This window comes from Lissotriton helveticus, chromosome 2_1 (assembly GCF_964261635.1).
Source record: "Lissotriton helveticus chromosome 2_1, aLisHel1.1, whole genome shotgun sequence".
In the NCBI taxonomy this organism is placed as follows: Eukaryota; Metazoa; Chordata; class Amphibia; order Caudata; family Salamandridae; genus Lissotriton; species Lissotriton helveticus.
Window position 1 is genome coordinate 374,135,754 of NC_136059.1, and position 19,458 is coordinate 374,155,211.

At 46.5% G+C, this 19,458-nt stretch overlaps 1 protein-coding gene across 1 annotated transcript in view; it reads right to left on the reverse strand.

The window, feature by feature from the left end:
• C9 (complement C9) overlaps positions 1–19,458 on the reverse strand; it is a 197,202-nt gene that overhangs the window by 92,120 nt on the left and 85,624 nt on the right. The window contains exon 5 of the mRNA XM_078674992.1: positions 15,477–15,615. Within this exon, the coding sequence (XP_078531118.1) occupies positions 15,477–15,615 (139 nt within the window). The remainder of the gene's footprint in view (positions 1–15,476; positions 15,616–19,458) is intronic.

The following is a 19,458-nucleotide window of genomic DNA, read 5'->3' on the forward strand; positions in this document are numbered from 1 at the left end:
CCTGAGAAAGGGGATTCCAATGTTGCAGAAGGTGGTGGACTAAAAGATAAAGATGTAGATGGCTCCAGGGTGGGATGGCTAATGTTGAGGACATTCCACCCTGGCTCCTCAGTCAAAGTCTCACTGGAGCATAAGAATGTGACACAAAAAGTCAGGTGAGACATCAGTTTGTTTGTTCAGTCCTCAGTAAAGAAGACTCTTCTTTGATCAGTCCCAAACAAACTTCCAATGAGCCAAAGTGCCTGGGAAGGCTGAGGATTTGACGTCTCGTAGTTCTCGGAGCTGTGTCTCACCAGAAGCTCACAAACCTTTTCAACATGATTCTTTGCCTAAAGGAGAGAAGAAGAGACAAGGAAACAGTCATAAAGATTCAGGAAGACCTGAATACCTTGAGAATGTAAAATATCCTCAAAGGGTGCAAAGAGCTTGATGAAAACTCTTGCCATCGAAGAGAGGCCAAACGGCGAAACTTGAAACTGGTAATGATTCGCCGAATTTCTGGTATTCAGCGCAGATAGGGACATGCAAGTAAGCATACATCAGGGCCAGGATAGCTTAAAAGTCCCCCAATTGATCAACTGAAGAATGTCCCACAACATGATCATTTTGAAAGGTCTGCGAGCGATGAACAGTTTCGGTCCTTTGTGGTCCAGAATTGGACAATAATCTACTAAAGCTTATCTGAACAAGAAGAGAATGGAATAAATCCGAGCCTGAGTTCTTTGGGGGGGAGGGGAAGGGGTTATTGCTGACTTCTCCAACAGGAGCTGGGCTCCTGATAGGCATACTTGATGATGCACTGGATCCCATGGTAGAGGAGTTAGTTGAAAGTAGTCCTGAAGTATTGTGTAAAAGTCTGTGTGATATTCCTCTGGCTCAGTCTGCTGAGTCTAGATGTCCTTCACTGAACGGCTCCATTCTTGGTGGAAGAAAACTGATGAAGTTGCTGACCCCCCACTGGAAAATCCGCATAGTCGAGCTTTTGGAAGAGTTGGTCGCTGAAAAGTTTGAAGGCTGGAACCAGGACTTGTCAGTGGCCACGACCCCCACTCAAAAGGCCTGATTGGCAGAGTTAACAAAGCACGGGCCAGAGGCTCTACAATACCCACAACCTCTGCCGCTTGAGCCATCAACTTTTTATTCCCAACAGACTTCTTCACCATGTCCTCCCACTGGGACCTAAAGCTCTTAGCACCATCTGAGGACAGATCTTTGGACTGAGTCTGCTTTCCAAGCCCACATCCAGATATGACGACGGGCAGCACCTGCACATCCAGAGGTCGCAGCAGATGCACACAAGTTATCTGAGAGATTCTGGACCCGAGAATCCATTATAGCCAAGAGAGCAGTTGTATCCTGACCTTCACAAATTTGTTCTGCCAATGCATGAAAATCCTTGAAAAGAGACTGGCTAGAGTAAATCCAATAGACATATGCTTATGCACAAAACATTGCTGCGAAATAAGCTCTCTTTAGAACCCCTTAAACATTTTGAATCCACCAGATATGAGGGAAATACATCCTTTGAAATAACAGTCCCTTGCAAGGATAATTAGAGGGTCCACCTTCACCATAGGAGGAAAAACTCCCCCGAAAATACCTCTAATGGGTGTCTCTTAGATAGAAAACAAGGAAATTAGGGTTTGTCGATGCCCTTTCACTCATGATTCATTACCCTGTGCACCACACTGTGAAGGGATAAAGGCTCAGGATCCGGGCTTTGGTATTTCATGAAGAAATCCTCCTAATCTATGCATGGCTGAGGACTAGGGAAGTCTACATTTTCTCTAATGTGCTGAAAAATCTCAGCTAACTTTGTGCCTTGAAGAAAACTACCTTGTTTGTCTTGTTCCTCAGGGTCCCCTGGAGGGACTTCATCCAGCCTGGAATGCTTAGATGGTGGGGTCCCACAGTGTGTCTGGCTTGGGAGGCAGCTACCATGGCTGCCTCAATCATTTGCTGAATTGACAGCAAAGAAGGGGAGTCAGACGAGGTGCCGGCTTGCTCCATCGCTGCACGCGGCAAGTCTCATGAACACAGTGAGACTTCTGCATATCCTCTTACAAAGGGAACGAAATAACGCAGCTCCAGAACTCTAGCGGAGCTGCCATAAAGGCAGGTACTGCCCTAAGAAAGAAAGAAACAGCGCTTCTCGCTATTGAAATAAAATAAATATGTGCTGAAAAGCAGCACCATGCACCACTTAAAAGTCAAGAAAAGGCTTGCAATAGCATAAACACCCCTGATCACTTCGCCCTCCAGGGAATATAATTCACTACTGTCCTGCCCTGCTGAGCACATTGATACAACCAGACCTAAAACAAAGCTGCCGGATTGAGCCTCGAAAGGGGAAGAAAATACATTCTTAAACAGACAAACTAAAGAAACATAGACTTAGCATAGACTTAGCATTAAGAAGCTGGTAATGGTGTCTCCATTTCGCAGAAAGGAAAAAACAAGAAGTGGTCATACTCAGTTCCTCCTTTTCTGCATTGTGGGGATGAAAGCTAAACTGGACGAACTTTCTTTCAGCTAGGTAATGGTGTTCTGCCGAGCAGGGAAACTGCTCACTTGGCGAGGTCTGCGGCAGGAAGATGCATGAGGAGGTAACGATACAGACTTTAGAAGCCCTCTATGAAGAGAGATGAATTTGCTCAGAGCAGAGCTCATCGAAGGATGAAAAACAAATGGGCTCGTAGTGAAGCCCCACTGGAGGAGGTAGTAGCCCCTTTTGGGATTAAATCCGTCACCTACGCAGACGACACTCAATTAGTCATCTCGTTGACGCAACAAGTGGAATGCTCAGATAACCTCTCGGCTTGCCTCACTGGAATCTACTCCTGGATGACCGGGTCTAAGCTCAAATTGAACGGAGCTAAAACCGAGATCATGATCCTGGGCCATCAATTTACATCTCTGCCCAAAGCTTTTTGGCCGCCCTGTATGGGCGAGCTGCCTCAACCAAAGGAGAAAATTAAAAGCTTAGGGGTCTGGTTTGAGCCCGAACTAACCTTTAGGACACATGCCCAGAAAGTCGCAGGTGGGTGCTTCGGCGTGCTTCGGGCAGTACGGAAAGTTCTCCCCCTCCTGCCTTTTCAGTCCAGGAAGCTATTAATCCAGGGATTCATTTTATCCAGACTGGATTATAGCAATGCTCTTTTCCTGGCAGCGCCGGAAGCCACTATTAAGATCTTGCAGCGGGTGCAGAACGCTGCAGCTAGGTTGCTTATGGGGGCTCCAAGAAGAGCGTCGGCTAAACCGTTGCTGGGAGCTCTTCACTGGCTTCCAGTTCATGAACGAATCGCCTTCAAATCATCTTGCATCGCCCATAAGACACTTCAAGGCAAAGGTCATCCGGCCATGAGGAGCCTGATTCGTCCCTACAGGCCCGCCCGGGTCCTTCGATCGGACGGGGATAACCTTGCCATAGTCTCTAGAGTGAGGAAGGCCCGCACAGGAGGCCGCCGCTTTTCTATAAATGCGGCATAAAACTGGAACGCTCTCCCCAGGTTCATCCGGAATGAGCCATGCTATCTTAAATTCCGAAAATCACTTAAAACTTTCCTTTTTCCTAAAACCCCTTAAATTCCGGATCCTTTAGAGTTTTTCTGTTATCAGTTAGGTAGCGCTGGGACGCTCTAGGGCAGCCATGCGCTTTACAAATCAAATTTCATTTCATTTCATTTCATTTCAAGCCTTGAATGCCAGGAGGTTCCCCAGACCAGGCACTGAGAAGAGGGGCATGCAAAGGGCAGAATACGTTGACGAGGCAACCAGGAGGGGACTGCTTCAGAACAAAAAGTTTCCTTTTAGCAGCACATTTACCTTTAGAGGTGATAAGAACGAGTGCTACCACCTGCAATGATATTGTCTATTGGAGCGGGGAAGAGGCCACAGAATATCAGCATACCCATCTAAAGACCTAAGATACCTTTGTGAATAAGGCCCAATGTTCAGTGAATTCCATATACTTTAAAAAGTTTAACATTGATTCAAAAGATGGTGGTAGGGAACTGAACCCCAAAACTTCACACAGGGTCAAATATGCCCCTTCAAATACATGTCTTGTAACGCAAAAGTGTCTCTGTCTAGGCAGTTTTCTACAAAGTCATATGGTACAGTTGTCCTTCCTAACACACACATATGCTAATATTGTCTAAGGAGTCAGATTAGCACAGGTATTGCAGTTCTGCGTGTGAATCATCATTTCATAAAATTAAAAAAAGACTGCTTATTTCTTTGGGAGGCTATGAATTATTTTTCAGTAGTCATGAAGAATAGGACACTTAACTCCGCACACTTTTACTCTGCATGCCATTACACCGCAAAATCTTTTACATTGCAGGGCTGTACAACGCAATCCATTACAACGCAATTTACTATTCTAACTCCACAGGAGCATTCCTTTGGGGAATGCATTGTACGTTTGCAGTGTAAAGCCCTGCATTGTAAAAGACTTTGCGGAGTAAAACATGCAGGGTAGTGGCAAGCGGAGTAATGCCTGCAGGGTAAAGGATGTTTCCCATCATGAAAATGCAGTAACACATACAATGCCATCACGATCATCATGGACCATCACGAAATGCGGAAAATCTACTGCTGGAACCTCCCATTTTCAAGAAGGAAAGATCGATGGCCCAATCCTTTACAGGCAGCGCAGTGAGAGTCTGGAACTCTCTTCCGCCTCAGCTCTGGACCACCACCTCCTCCCAGGCCTTCAAAACTGACCTCAAAGTTCTCCTCCTTCAAAGACACTTCCAAATGTAATCCATGCCCTCTCTTTTATCTGTAGGAAGCCCTTTTAATTATTGAAAAATCTACTTTGCATGACTTTGGAAGTGTCATCCCAGTGTGTTCTTGTGGTTTGAGAGTTTGCCATTTTTTGCAGTATTATCCTACCTGTGTTTGGGACTCATGTGTAACATGCACTCGTCACTTTCTCTTGTAACACACTGTTTTCTACCTCCTATATTTGTTTGTTTTGATACCTGCACAAGTGCCACCAGTGCCTACGTAACCTTTGATCTTGTGCTTGAGTGTCCTCCATATATTACTGTATTTTACCTCTATGTTTATTTTGTACGCTTTTGTAACCTGCACACGTCACTTTTTCCTCCTGTAATGCACCGTTTGCTACCTCTTGTATTTTGTTGGTACACGATTGTCACTTTTGTAATGCACAGTTTGCTACCTCTTGTATTTTGTTGGCTCACGATTGTCACTTTTGTAATGCACCGTTTGCTACCTCTTGTATTTTGTTGGCTCACGATTGTCATTTTTGCGTCATTTAATGTAACGTTTGCTTTTGTATTTTGCTCACTTGTAATGTTGTCATGTATCAATTCTGTTCCTATTGTGAAGCGCTCTGACACCTTCGGGTAAAGTCCGCGCTATATAAAAACGCATAAATAAATAAATTTAAAAAATGCGGAACACCCATGCTCAGTTCTTGTGCGGTTTATCATTTTTCACTATGTGCTGTTTAGTAGAGTTCTGTTGAGTAGTGTGTGGCATTGTTGAACAGTACCTAGAACAAGATAATGGCAGGGTGCATTTAACTAGCTGAAAACAAAGCAACACTGCACAGCACATGTAAGCTGCAGGCAGTACAACACACTTGTGTTTAAAAGTTATCGTGAAATGTTTATAGAGTCTCTGTGGAGGAGTCCTATTTAGAAACAGGGAATTAAGGGATACGTAAAGTTTTTCTAAATGGACCCAGTGTATGAAGTGAATGTCCTATTACTTACCGGTAATCTTCATTACTCTTGGTTCTGTGGTCCTCCTCCCATTCATTAGTTATAGAGATCTATCCTCTCCCCGACAGAAAAAAGAATGCAAGGAATGCCGGCTCCCCCTATTCCACCCCCTCCCACCGCCAGTACATAAACTGTACTTATCCAGCATTCGTTCTGAACTAACAAGCCTTCCAAAGAAGGCCGGCCGTTCGGGAAGGAGGGAGGGGCGTAATGAATGGGACAAGGACTACGGGACCATGAGTAATGAAGATTACCAGTAAGTTATAGGACATTACCCCAGATGCCTACGTACTGGTCCCATTCATTACTTTTGGAGAATACCAAAGCCAGAAAACCAGACTTCCGTACCCAAAAATTAAACAACAAGGACACCATACTTAAAACAGCACCCAAGTGAATTTATTCAAACAAGGTACAGAAAAGAAATAGAGTTAGGAACACACAGCCTAAAACACATCTAACCCAAAATTGTCATCCTCTCCCAAAACCTTCTGGAGACGATAATGGTGAACAAAAGTATTGGAGGAAGCCCAGGTAGCCACCTGACAAACCTCAGCAATGGACACCCCACGCATTTCAGCCCACGAGTCACCACACCCCTCATGGAGCTGCCTTGCACCCTAGCCGCTGGAGGAGCACCTGCTAGGGAATAAGCCAGCTCAATCACCTGTTTCAGCCACCGGCTACTGGTCGGAGCCATTTTTGCCGCATAGTAACGTCCTATTTGGAAGAATTTCTGACCAACCCATTTCGATGGAGTCGGTCGGGTAATGTTCCAAACAGGAATTCCGAATGGCTTACGACGGGCTCGGAGAGCACGGCTGCAATTCAGAAGGCCTTCAGTAATCCTTCGGCCGGCTCTTTCTGGCAAAGGGATTATGATGGCAGACTCCCACTGCCTTTCTGTGCCATCCTTTCCGACACAGAAATGCAGTGGGAAACTGTCTTTGGGGACCCCCAGCAGGGTTACATGGGTGCAAGGCAGCCCAATGGCAGCCTAGGGAGCACCTATGGTTTACCCCTGCTGATCCCTGCACCCAGTGGCAGACACCTTGAGGTGCCTGCCACCCGGTGCAGGGATGAACTACACCTCCATTCAGAATGCATGTTCCCATTATAATGAATAGGCATGCAACCGAACAGGGTTCAGTCACATCCTAATTCTTGGGCTCGTACCGATGACAGGAGGACGTTCATTTCCAGTTCCAAACCGATGTCAGACTGACTCCGGTCCATCCGACATCGGAATCAGGCCCTTAGTGTGATCCAGATACACCAAGAGAGCCCACTTCATGTCCAACAGGGACCGAACCAAGTCCCCGGAAGAACCAGGAACCTCGACCAGAGCCGACAGAACCAGCACCTGGGACTTACGGAATTAAGACGCCACCTTAGGCACAAAAGAGGTATCCAACCTCAAAACCACACCACCATCAGAAAAAGACAAGTAGGGTTCACTGGCACCCAGTTCCCCAATCCGCCAAGCTGAAGTGATCGCCACCAAGAATATCACCTTTAAGGTATCAACCAACTCCAGCACTTAAAAGGGAGACAACACCAGATCCTTCCGCACCAGTTCCACAAGGGAAAAATGGCTTCACCACAGGATGGACAAGTGAGAAACTGCAAAGCAACCTGACCACAAGATCATCCATACCATACAGATTACCCCACGGAGCCTGAAAAGCATTAATGGCAGCCTACTGGGCCCTCGAGGTAGACACCGCCAGGTGTTTCTCAAAGCCCTCCCACAAAAATTGTAGCACATCCATGAGGGAACACTCCCAACGGAGACAGATGGAGGAAACCAAACTAACAGCCAAAATTCCCCCAATGTCTCTCACCGGACTTCAGAGTGGAAGGAAGACATGGCTGTTGAATAGCCAGTGCTAGGTGTTGAGGCAGCCCCAGGCGCTGCAACCCCCGCCTCTCAACTTCCAGACCGAGAGACGGAGCAATGGGTGACCCAAAGATGGGACAGCCCACAGAGGAGAAGGGAAGCACAACACCATCTATGAACCCTAAACAGTCATCAGTCTGACAATGTGGAACCAAGCCCAACGGGGCCAAAAAGGCACCACCACAATTTCCATCCTGGACTCACCCTTGAGACGTGCCAGAAACTGGGGAACCAGAGCAATCAAAGGGAAGGCAGGCAACAGGCTGTTGGGCCAAGGTACTGGATCACTGAAATAATATCGAGGGACAGAATATCGACCATCAAAAATATCGTTGACAAAATATCGACAGTCAAAATATCGAGTTTCTATCTACAAACAGGTAAGTACAAAAATATCGAGTTAAAAATATCGTTTACAAAAATATAGTTGTAAAAAATATCGTATTTACTAAAAACAGTGTTATATTAAATTATTATTAATAATTAATTACTAAAATATACTTAAAATTACTTAAATTAACTTATAATTAAATAATTAATGAAAGTTAAATAAATATTTTTTTATTTCATATTTATTAAAACATATATATATAGTAACAAAATATAATAAAATAATACCCAAAAACTGAAAACTGACCCTGAACCCTAAAAATACCCCTTTACCCAAAAACCCAAAACTGACCCTGAACCCTAAAAATACTCCTTTACCCAAAAACTGAAAACTGACCCTGAACCCTAAAAATACCCCTTTACCCAAAAACCCAAAACTGACCCTGAACCCTAAAAATACCCCTTTACCCAAAAACCCAAAACTGACCCTGAACCCTAAAAATAAAAACACATTTTTTTACTATCTATATTATATACTTACATATTTTCACTTTCTATATTATTTACAGTCGATATTACTTCCCTTACCTTAAAAACGATATTTTGGCTGTCTATATTCTGTCCTGTCGATATTTTGTCCAAACGATATTTCTGACTCGATATTCTGTCCAAACGATATTTTGGAGTCGATATTATGTCTGTGCACCCAAGGTACTATCAGGCCATCCACCCCCCTGTCCCCTACCTGAGGAGCCAGACAACAAAACCGAAGAACCAGAGCATTGTGCCGGGTAGCAAAAAGATCCGGGAAGTGTGCACCAAACCTCCTGCACACCTGCAGAAAAATCTCCCTGGTAAGACACAGCTCGTGAGAGGAAGGGAAGAACCAGCTGAGGGCGTCTGCCACCCTGTTGTCCATCCCCAAACATACGCAGCTCGCAGGGACAGAAGGCACTGTTCTACCCAGAGGAACAAAGGCTGAGCCACCACAGTGAGGGACAGGTACCGAATCCCCCCTGAACCTTCATATATGCCACAGTGACCAGGTTGTCGGAACGCACCACCAGGTTGTGCCCCTCCAGCAAGGCTTGAAATCCCCCAACAGCCTGGGAAACAGCCATCAGCTCCCTCCAGTTGGAGGACCTCCGGTCTTCCCTTAGAGACCAGTGGGCCTGCAAGGACCAAGCATCAGAGGTAGACTGCTCCCATGTCTGGAAGAAGTATCGGAGATCACCGCCGACCACAGATTCCTGCCCCATCATTTAGTCAGGAACAAGGCTTAGGAGGGGGATTTCGCCTTCCAATCCTGACCTCATCCTGCAGTGCATCAAACTTGAGACCAGAGGAGCTGCTTCCTGGAGGAGGAGCGAAAGTGAATTTCAAGCTTAAAGGACAGTCTCTTACTAGTCGCGCCTACGAGGGAGAAGGAATGTTTCTTCACCTTGAGTAACTTATGCAGCATGTCCTCCAACTCTGCTCCAAACACATCAATCCCTGAAAAAACAACCTCAGCATGGACGCCTTCTGGGCAGAATCTGTCCTTCAGTCTTTAAGAACAATATTCCTCTGGCCTCCAGAAAGGGCCAAAGCTCTGACCACACAAAAAAAAGATCTAAAAGATGATTCTACTTGGTGTTCAATCTGGTCCAGCAGACCTGCACAGTGAGAGGCATCGTCCAAGGAGCTGAACAGCACCGTAAGATCCGTCAGTAAAGATTGCGCCACATAGGTACCATAGATCCCTGCCCGAAGAGTGAGATGGGAATCGGAGTAGACCTTATGAAGGGAGGTATCCACTTTCTTATCCACCACATCCTTGATGACCGGATTTTCTGCCAAGGAGGTCCGGCCCACCACACTTGCCAGAAATTAATCAATGGGAATGGAATCTGACTGGTCTTTCTACATATCTTGCATGGGGTACAATTTGGCCAGCGGAGCAACATGATCTTATCAGGGTCCCTTCACTCCCTCTTGAGGACTTCAGAAATTTACTGATGAACAGGTACATCCAGGGGTGCCAAAAATCTGGAAGTGCCGCAGCAAGCCCCCAGATGAAGTTGAAGGGATTTCCTCATCTGGGAAGCCCATTCTAGGAGAGTAGGACCTGCTTCCTATGGTTACCCCCACTTTTTGCTGATGTTTCAGTGTTTTTAGACTTTACTCTGGCTGGGGCCCTTCTATCCAGGACCCCGGCCTAGCTGCTTCCTCTCTAAATTGATTCAAAGTACTATAGGTACACTCCAGTTTGGTTACTGGGGTACCCTTGTGAGTCCCTAGTATATGATACACTAGGTAATAAGGGCATAGGTACCCCCGAGGCCTACCAGGGGCTAATGCATGTATTATGCCACCCCTGGGAAGCCCTCCAAAATGACACCACAGAACTGCTACTGAAGCATGGGTAAGGTGGTGCACGCACCGCTTACTAAGATACAGGTTACCTATATCTACCTTCAATCACTTCACATAGAAACCTATCAGTCACCCCTATGGCAGGCCTTATCAATCCTGAAGGCAGGGTGCTTGGTTTCGTGTGAGAGGGTGCCCATGTATGACCAGGACCCCTCTGCAGCCTTTGGAACCTATTCTCTGGGGCTGTTCTGTGATGCAGCCTGACCATATACTCTTAAGTGCATTATAACCTTGCGGTAAATGCTAACTTTGGGATGGCTTCACGGAAACATGTCGTGTTTATTGTCAAACACTTTGGAATACTAACCCCCTCCCCCCTCCCGCCAAGCCCGGTGGCGTGGGTAGAATTCCGCCCTTCTAGAGGGAGGGACATGTACACACCGGTCTACCCGGTAACAGTTTTAAAGAGCCCTGGTATCACAAAATAAACACTGCAGCCACAGACACGAGTCTGGCCTCCTGCTGCTGACCGAAACTCCGGCAGGAGAGGCCTGGACAATCAGTGTCCTGTCACAGGGAGGTGTTACCACCTCCCAGACAGGCCTTAGTGGATTGGGGCTGGGTGGGCGCACTCCAAGAGTGCTTTGAAGAAGTCTTCACCGGGGGCACATTTGGTGTTCCTGTGCATAGCTCAGTTCAAACCGGTTGCAGAGGCTACAAGCCCCTGCTCTGCCACGAAACTGGACAAAGGAAATGGGTGTAGCCACCCCTCTTTCCAAAACCCTCCCATAGGTGGGTCCCCAGAGTTAGTCCAACCCCTTCCTTGGGTATAAGAAAGGAACCCCTGACTACAGGACTTTAGATTTCCCTGGGCGAAACTCTGCAACTGAATCCTGGAACTTCGACGATTTGTTCAATGCCAGATGACTGAAGAATCTCACTTGGAGTAAAGGAGTTAATCCCCTGCTTGGCAGGTACCAACAAAGCATTTGCCGGTCTGCATCTCCGAAGCTTCCGATGGACTCCGAAGTAACTGTAGCCCAGGAGATGGATTTCCAGGCTTCTCAGAGGCCGACCCCAGTCCCCAGTAAAGCTGAGACCCGCATCCCCTTGTGAGTGACATCGAACCGTGCACATTTGCAAGTGCATCCGCTTCACGACGTCTCTTGAAGCTGTGCTTTGGGTTATTAGTAGCCCAAGCCCCGAGCACCATCTGCATCAAAGATTGCTGGCCTACACTCCACAAGTGTTCCGCGAGCCAGTTCTGAGTGCGACTGCTCAAGGCCCCTTGGCAATCCCTGGTCCATCAACTGGTGGGTCCCTGTGAAGTCAACTCTGATTTTCCTTGGGCTTCCCTGGTTGGTCAGACGTGCCCAGACTCCGCACCGCGTGATGAGTCCCTCGGACCTTGCTGGTCCACACCAAAGCGTCTTTCTCCTTTCTGCGTGGGTTGCTGTTGCCAAGGCTTGTTGGGTCCAATTGGGGCACCGACACCACAGCACTCGACATCCTTTGTGGAACAGCTCGAATCCAGGTCCTCGTGAATGAAGAGTCAAGCTTCACCTCCTTAACCTAAAATCACCCGATATCAGTGGGCATTCGTCTATCGTGCCCCTGGTCACTGGCTGGTGCCCCAGACTCTGTCCCCTCTGCTTTCAGGTTCTTCTCATCTATGATCCAGGCTTGGATCCACCTGGACACTTTACTCTTCGACGGCAGCAGCGCTTTGCAGCAGATCGCCATTGAAATCAACGACGAGTCCCGACACCAAAAGACACCTATGCACCCGGCTTACCTGGGTGAGGTAACACGAGTACTCCAGTGCTCCCATGGGTGTTCGTCTTAAAAACCCTTAAGTCTAAAGGGGCTTGTTTAAAGTTCTCTTCCAAGTGTCTTTTATCTTTAAATCTCCAACCGCGACTTTCCCCATTGGAGTTAACGGCGATTCGCGGCGGTGTTCACACACTGCACGCATCCCCCAAGGGTCCCCTGTGTCACTACCTTGGGTGGTTTCTTGTAGTCCCAGCACTTCTACAGGCTCTAGACCTTGTGTCTAGCTAAGTCGTGGTTCTTATACCACTTTATTGATATATGGTTTAGTATGTCCCTAGGGCTCAACGTACATTGTGCTAATTTACTGTGTGCTATTAAGTGTAACTTATGTGCTTTGACTTCTAGCCTCATAAAGAGACTAGTAGGGTGTGTTTAGAATAAATACATATATTTTATATATATATATCTGGTGTGGTTCTCCTTTCATTTGGTCATTCACGAGATTATAGACTGGTAAAACAAGCTGCTTTACATTCCTTCAAGACGTTGCATGCCTGGCCAAGTCCGAAAGCATGTCTTTGGAAACATACTTCCCCCAATCAGATCCTAAGGCACTTGCCCCTCCTCCTCTGACCCTGAAGAAGAAGGAGACGGAACAGGCCCATTCCCCTTAGGCTTAGTGGAGTCCCTCATCCCCAACAATGTCTCCCGACTTAGCGTTCCCACACTCCCTGCGGTGTTTTGGAGGGGAAGGAGAAGAGCTGAAGGAACTAGAGGCAGAAGAGGAAAACTCAGCTCAATGCTTCCTTTTTTGGGGATGCTTCCCCAAGATCACTTATCAGGAGAAGCCACAGAACACAGTAGTGCAACACAAACCGAGTGTAATAAACACAACAGCTAAGCAGTACTCATCCCAGGGACAAAATATTTTCCGCCACCAAAAAACATAAAGTAATATGCCCCCCTCCACCACCCCCTCCACCCCCAACCCCTCCCCCCGGCCAGTCCAGGCACGCCCTCTGTGACCGGCGTGCTCAGCATACATGCTGCACAATTGTTGCTCTGTTTCGTGGCCATGACACACACAGCCAGATATATGGACACACACACCTTCCTTTGTAGCCTTAGATTAGTAGAGGACAGACTAGGCCCTTTTCAGCTCAAGAGTCACAGAGGAGCTCGAACTGAGCCAAAGCCAGGCACTTTGCTTCAGCCAGGCTCATTCAGTGGTGCTTTCTACTCCACTCTGACAGATGAACAGTGTTTTCACTGCACCCACCACACAGCATGGCTCACAAGACACAGCCTGGGAGTAGCTGCAAGTCTATGTAAGCATCACACAAACAGGCGCACGTGAAACTTCGGATGGCTCGCAGACCAATGTGACTGAGTGTAGGCAGACAGGCACTACTGCCTCCAATCAGGGCGGTCGGTCTCCAGCCAGGCTTATTCAGTGGTGCTCTGTAATCCACTATGACATATGAGCAGTATTTACATTGCACCCACCATGCAGCATGGACCATGAGAGACAGTCTGGGAGCAGCTGCAGCTCCATGTAAGCAGCACACACACAGTGGCACGTGACATTTCGGAATGCGAGCAAGTGCAGGGAGGCAGGCAGTTCTACCGCCAATCAGGGACATGCTATGAGTCATGGAATGTGGAACATTCTATAACAAGCCTCCCGATTGGCTGGCCTGTGCTAGAAATCAAGCAGGAGAGAGAACTAGTTGTCAGTTTGCCTTTTTAGTGCAGTCGGTGTGTGTGACACTCACCCAGTATTGCTATAAAGTGAATAGAAGCCTCAAATGCGTTAGTTTAACCCATGATGTGTGACACTTGGCAGTGCTGCAGCAGCCAAAAATGTTGGGAAATGTACTACAGTTCTTATACCTGTGTAAACAATTATGCTTGGCGATTAGCAAACACAATCTGTTAATGTCTACATAGTGATCTAGAGGCCAGTAAAGGTTGCTTTGCATATTATCGTCTAGTTTAAGATACTGATAAATCTTGGGATAGCATATCACTCGTTGTAGGCATAATAGCATGTTTCCAGTCCTGACGTTTTATATTCTTAAATCATTGGCTCAATTTAGCAAATTAAATCTATAACACCTAGGCACAGATTTACTAAATTAAAGACCATGACACATGATGCCCTGTTTACATAACCCTGAGGACATGTTTTTTGCAGCTACTTCAAAGAAATCTGTACTACAAAAAACAAGAGGATATAATAAACAAAGATTGCCAAAGCCAATTGTTCTGCTTTTAATGTGCTGACAAAGCAGATGCATGCACAAAGTCTTTTTGCGTGTATTAGAACATTAAAGCCAGGACTATTGCTATTGCCTTTGTACATGCTTGTTATCTCTTGTTGAGACAAGACTGTATGCAGCTGTGTGACGGAACCAAGTATGCGTTTGCCACGCATGCCTGTTCCACGCGGTCTTAACCATGCATATGCCTTTACCACGCACGCCTTTACAATGAAATATGCGTTGTTAACACAATTATGGCAATGACATATGCGTGGTTAAGACTTATCCGGTAAGTCTTATAGCGACCCCTGCCCTGAGTCCTAAAAGTACCACCGTCCCTCCTGAAACCCAACTCCCTCCCTCCACAAGCCCTAGAAACTTCTCTGCCCCCAAGTCCTAAAAATACCCCGCCCTCCCCTAAGCCCTAAAAACGAACCCGATCCCCCATCGACCTCTAAAAACTACCCAGGCTGCTCCCAAGCTCTAAAAAGTATCCAGATCCCTACCGCCCCACACTGAGCCCTAAAACGGGCCCCCAAACCCTGGCCCTGAGACCTAAAACTACCCCCCTACCTTCTAAAAACCAACTTCTCTCCCCCCACACCGTAAAAACGCCCCTACCCCCACAAGCCCTAAAACTACCCTGACCTCCCCCCCCCCAGCCCTGAAAACAGTCCTGAAAACAGCCCTGACCACAACCCACAAACCTTAAAAACCACCCCCACCCCCCAAAACACGCCTCGGCCCCATTTATGTTCCCGCGTTCTCTCTCGGTCCTTCCTGCTTCCACTTAACAGCAGCTAGACCATACACTGCCTTAACCACAGGCAAGCGTGGTAGTGTCTGCGTTGTTGAACACCCGTAGCTCGGCCTGCCTTGTTCCGACTGTTTCCCCTGCATGCTGGTGTGTGGATGTTTTGATAGAAGTTGTTTCTTTTCGTAAGATGCAGTTGTATTTAGTCAGTGTAAACATTTAGTTTTTTACCTTATGACTGTTTCTTTTCCACATTACTTTTACTTTTTTTCCTCAGCCAAAAGTGAACAGCAATGGAACACACTCCAATATTTAATATGATCAAGAAGAGATGATTTTACCTCATAAGTAAGAGCAGCAGTATTCCATGGCTTGCGAAAATAGGTTCTTGTGTGGCCATCAAAAACTCTGTCACAGAGCCCGTGAAAGTATTCATTGTAGAATGGATTGCCACGCGTGTCCATCCCTAAAATGTTGACTCTGTAAGAACATCAAAAGCAGGTAAGCCTCGAAAGAAGAGAAATGCTGCAAATTCACTGATCAGAAGAAACTAGTGCACGAGGTATGTACTGTCATCAACTGAATGCACCAATAAGCGATATGACTGCACTGCAGATACATTAATGCTCAGTGTTATGGGTTCAGATTCAGAAACAACCTGTTACAAAACGCCTGAACATTTATTTTGAGCCTTTAAAGGTTTTATGTATCATTTAACTCAGTTAAACGGAGATATGATGTACAGCTAACCGACTGCCATTTTTAGGCCTTGACTAAAGACACATTTAGCTGTCTGCTGTTGAAAGACTGCCTACCATGCTCAATACCAGTATTTACAGTGGGCTTTGGTCAGTCCCTTGCTTAAAATATGTTATTTTTCTTGCCATTCTCATTTGTTGGCTTCTTATTCAGTGGTTTTCCTTCCTCTTCTTTTCTTTGTGTCCCTCCTCCCTCCTTCATTTTGACTGAAGGAGGGAGGAGGGACACTTCATCCTTCCACTGTTTACACTCAAGAAACTACGGTGTTTCCCTTTCTTTGAGCACTCCATTGGAGTGCATGTGTTTCCTTGCTCTCTCTCCCATTTGCTGCTCCTCCCTATATTCCAGTCCTCGTGCCCTCCATGCTGCTCCATCACCTCATCGATTGCCCCTCTCTCCACTGCCAATTCCACTCAGTTTGTCTACTGCGTTTTTTAAACCGTTGCGTGCTCGTGATGGAACCGTAACGTCACGAGCCTCGGGTGGGCTGTGCTGGTGACGGAACGGTTCCGTCACGGCCCGCTCGCCGCGCCTGCGTGGTGCGAATTCCGCGCCTGCGCTGAGCGTTCTAAAGAGCGGGCGGGGTTGACAGAAGTGGAACAGTTCCGTCTCAAGCACAGCTCACCCGAGGGCCGTGACGGAGGGGTTCCGTCATGAGTATGGGAGCGCCGCACGGCCCCGCCTCCCCCTTAGCGCCACAGCTAAGGGGTTAATTTCCAACCCCCGATCCTCTATTGCTCGCTGTAGCCCCACGCCGCTTGGTGGCATCCAGTTTGTAGCCCCCTCCTCCCCCACCCTTTCGCTGTGCCTCCTTGTCCTTATCCTGTTTTTTCTGGGGTTTTTCTTTTTCAGAGGGCTCAGAAGCTGCCATTTTCTACTGAGTAACTCCTTTCATAATAATGCTCTTTAGCACACATTTTTTAAATGTCCTGGTCCTAAACGGGCAGAAACCATCGTGGAAATGTAAATTAAAAGCAGCATTATCAGACATACATCCACATGTGCCGTCATACAATTGCACATATAGGTCATCATGCTGGGGCTGACCATAAAGTTATAAAAATGTGCCCATCAAAGCACCAAGACCCATATGTGTGCATGTGGTTTGATGTATGTGTGCATATATGTCCTCAAGCTTGGGAAGGCCATATAATATTTTTGCTGATGTAGTTCAGTATTGTCAATAAGCACAAGCAAAGGTAAAAGTTAGCAAACACCTTTCAAAGCCAAGAGTGTCAATTAGTTGTCATGCTGTGCTTTTTTCACTGTTGGGTTTTTAAAATATAAATCTTTCTGGTTACAAACTCTGAAGTCCTCCTTTATTCAGAAACGTCAATAGTAGCCCATATCCTTATCCAGCCTTTTTTTCTCTGATTGTAATAACAATAGACTGGGCTCTTAAATAGTTTTAAAACCAGAGGTTATAAATAACCTGTAAAAATAATAAACATCTACTTTTTTGAAAGGCATAGACTATTTCAGACGAGGCCCATTCTGTTATGTTTAATGAATATAAATCGTTGAAGAGGACCATGATCGACCAAAGACATGAGAAAAGGGGACAAGAAATTGGTGTGGAAGCAATCGCAATGGAGCGCACACCGCTAGCCCCTCCTCCGGATCGCCCCTCGGGAATCTGGTACATGGAGTTCTTGAGTGGTTCACCCATGTGGGTGCAAGTAGGTACTTGTAAAACTGATGATCTCTAGACCCGATATATGTCCCGGGTTTTTGGATATCGCCCGAGACATGGCTCGGGTTTTGGGATAACTTCCCTCATCAGTAGAGAAAATAGTTAGGGGTGGAAGAGAAGGCCGCCAAACAACCGTCAATGGCCTCGATGCCCGAACCGGCACGCAGGTGCGTCGTCCAGGAGCCCGTCGGCTCAAAGCTCAAGGGAGCCAATTTGTATAAGCAATCGCAATGGAGCGCACACCGCTAGCCCCTCCTCCGGATCGCCCCTCGGGAATCTGGTACATGGAGTTCTTGAGTGGTTCACCCATGTGGGTGCAAGTAGGTACTTGTAAAACTGATGATCTCTAGACCCGATACATGTCCCGGGTTTTTGGATATCGCCCGAGACATGGCTCGGGTTTCGGGATAACTTCCCTCATCAGTAGAGAAAATAGTTAGGGGTGGAAGAGAAGGCCGCCAAACAACCGTCAATGGCCTCGATGCCCGAACCGGCACGCAGGTGCGTTGTCCAGGAGCCCGTCGGCTCAAAGCTCAAGGGAGCCAATTTGTATAAGCAATCGCAATGGAGCGCACACCGCTAGCCCCTCCTCGAAATAAATTGGTGTGGCATGAGTGGGTTGAAGCACTTTTTCTCAATCGGGAAATATATTTGAGGAAGAAATTTAGCCCAAAATCAGGAAAACATATTTTTCTTTTAAAGATATGTTGGTAATACCCATGGATGTTAATTCGGTGTAGTCACGGCTAGTACATGATCTCTTGCACAGCCCTTGATACCTCTGCGTGTTCTTGGTGGTGGCAGCAGGAACGAAATGTAAAAGCAGCTCATATGACACTGGTTAGGGGCTACATATCATTTACAGGTATATTATTCCATTGGGTGTAGATTTTCGTCAAATAACTTCAAAGGAGCAATATTTTTGTTAACAAAATTAAGGATACAATATTTATGTAATATTATATTCTGATATTGATATCTTGGTACCACACCCTCTGGAAGCATTACTTTCCTCTCTTTTATTTGTATCTCTTCAACAAATAAACGTAGACATTACTAAACAGTTTTTTTTTATCTTCCCATGACAAAATAAATCTGCTGGGGATTTATTTTGGGAACAGTTTCTATTCTAGTAGGAAAATAGGCCACACAAAAAGAAGGAACACAAACAAGAATCTCATAATTTTTAACCTACTTCTGGTATGCAAAAAATAATTACAATTATAGAAACTTTCAATTTGCATGTATTATGGGGACTAGATGAAAAAGACTTAAAACAAAGTACATATTATAAAAGATGCTAGTGTTTTATATCTATAAAAGAATCTGAGTATATCTTGACATATTCTTATTGCCGATCCACCGTGACCTTTCAGCACTTCTGTTATGCAGCAAAAGCTGTCCCCCAAACGGTGACAATTGGTTTCAGGCCTGCTGGGTTCTCTAATTTCTCTAAGTCCATCTATGTGGTTGTCCATTCCAACTAGGGGGCAGATTACGATGTAGTCAGGAAAGCATTCCAAACAAAATGGTTCCAGAGTGTCCGAAAGACCGATTAGGATGTCTCCGGACACCTTTTGTTCGGACTCCCATTGACTTTAATGGGAGCCTGTGACATGAACGAGAAAACAGGCTCCCAATGCAAAAAGGGGTGGTTGGGGAAAAGCATGCACCCTGTGGCAGGCATCTCATGGTGCCTGCCACATTGTGCATGCATGGAAAGGGGGGACCCATGGGTACCCCTACGGGACCGATTTGGAGGTCCTCGGGTGAAGGGGGTCTGCTATCGCCCCCCAAAGTGAGTTTCCGGCAGCCGATCCATCTGATAACAACCTGCTCGGAAAGGCTGTCGGAATCAGTCATCCTAATCG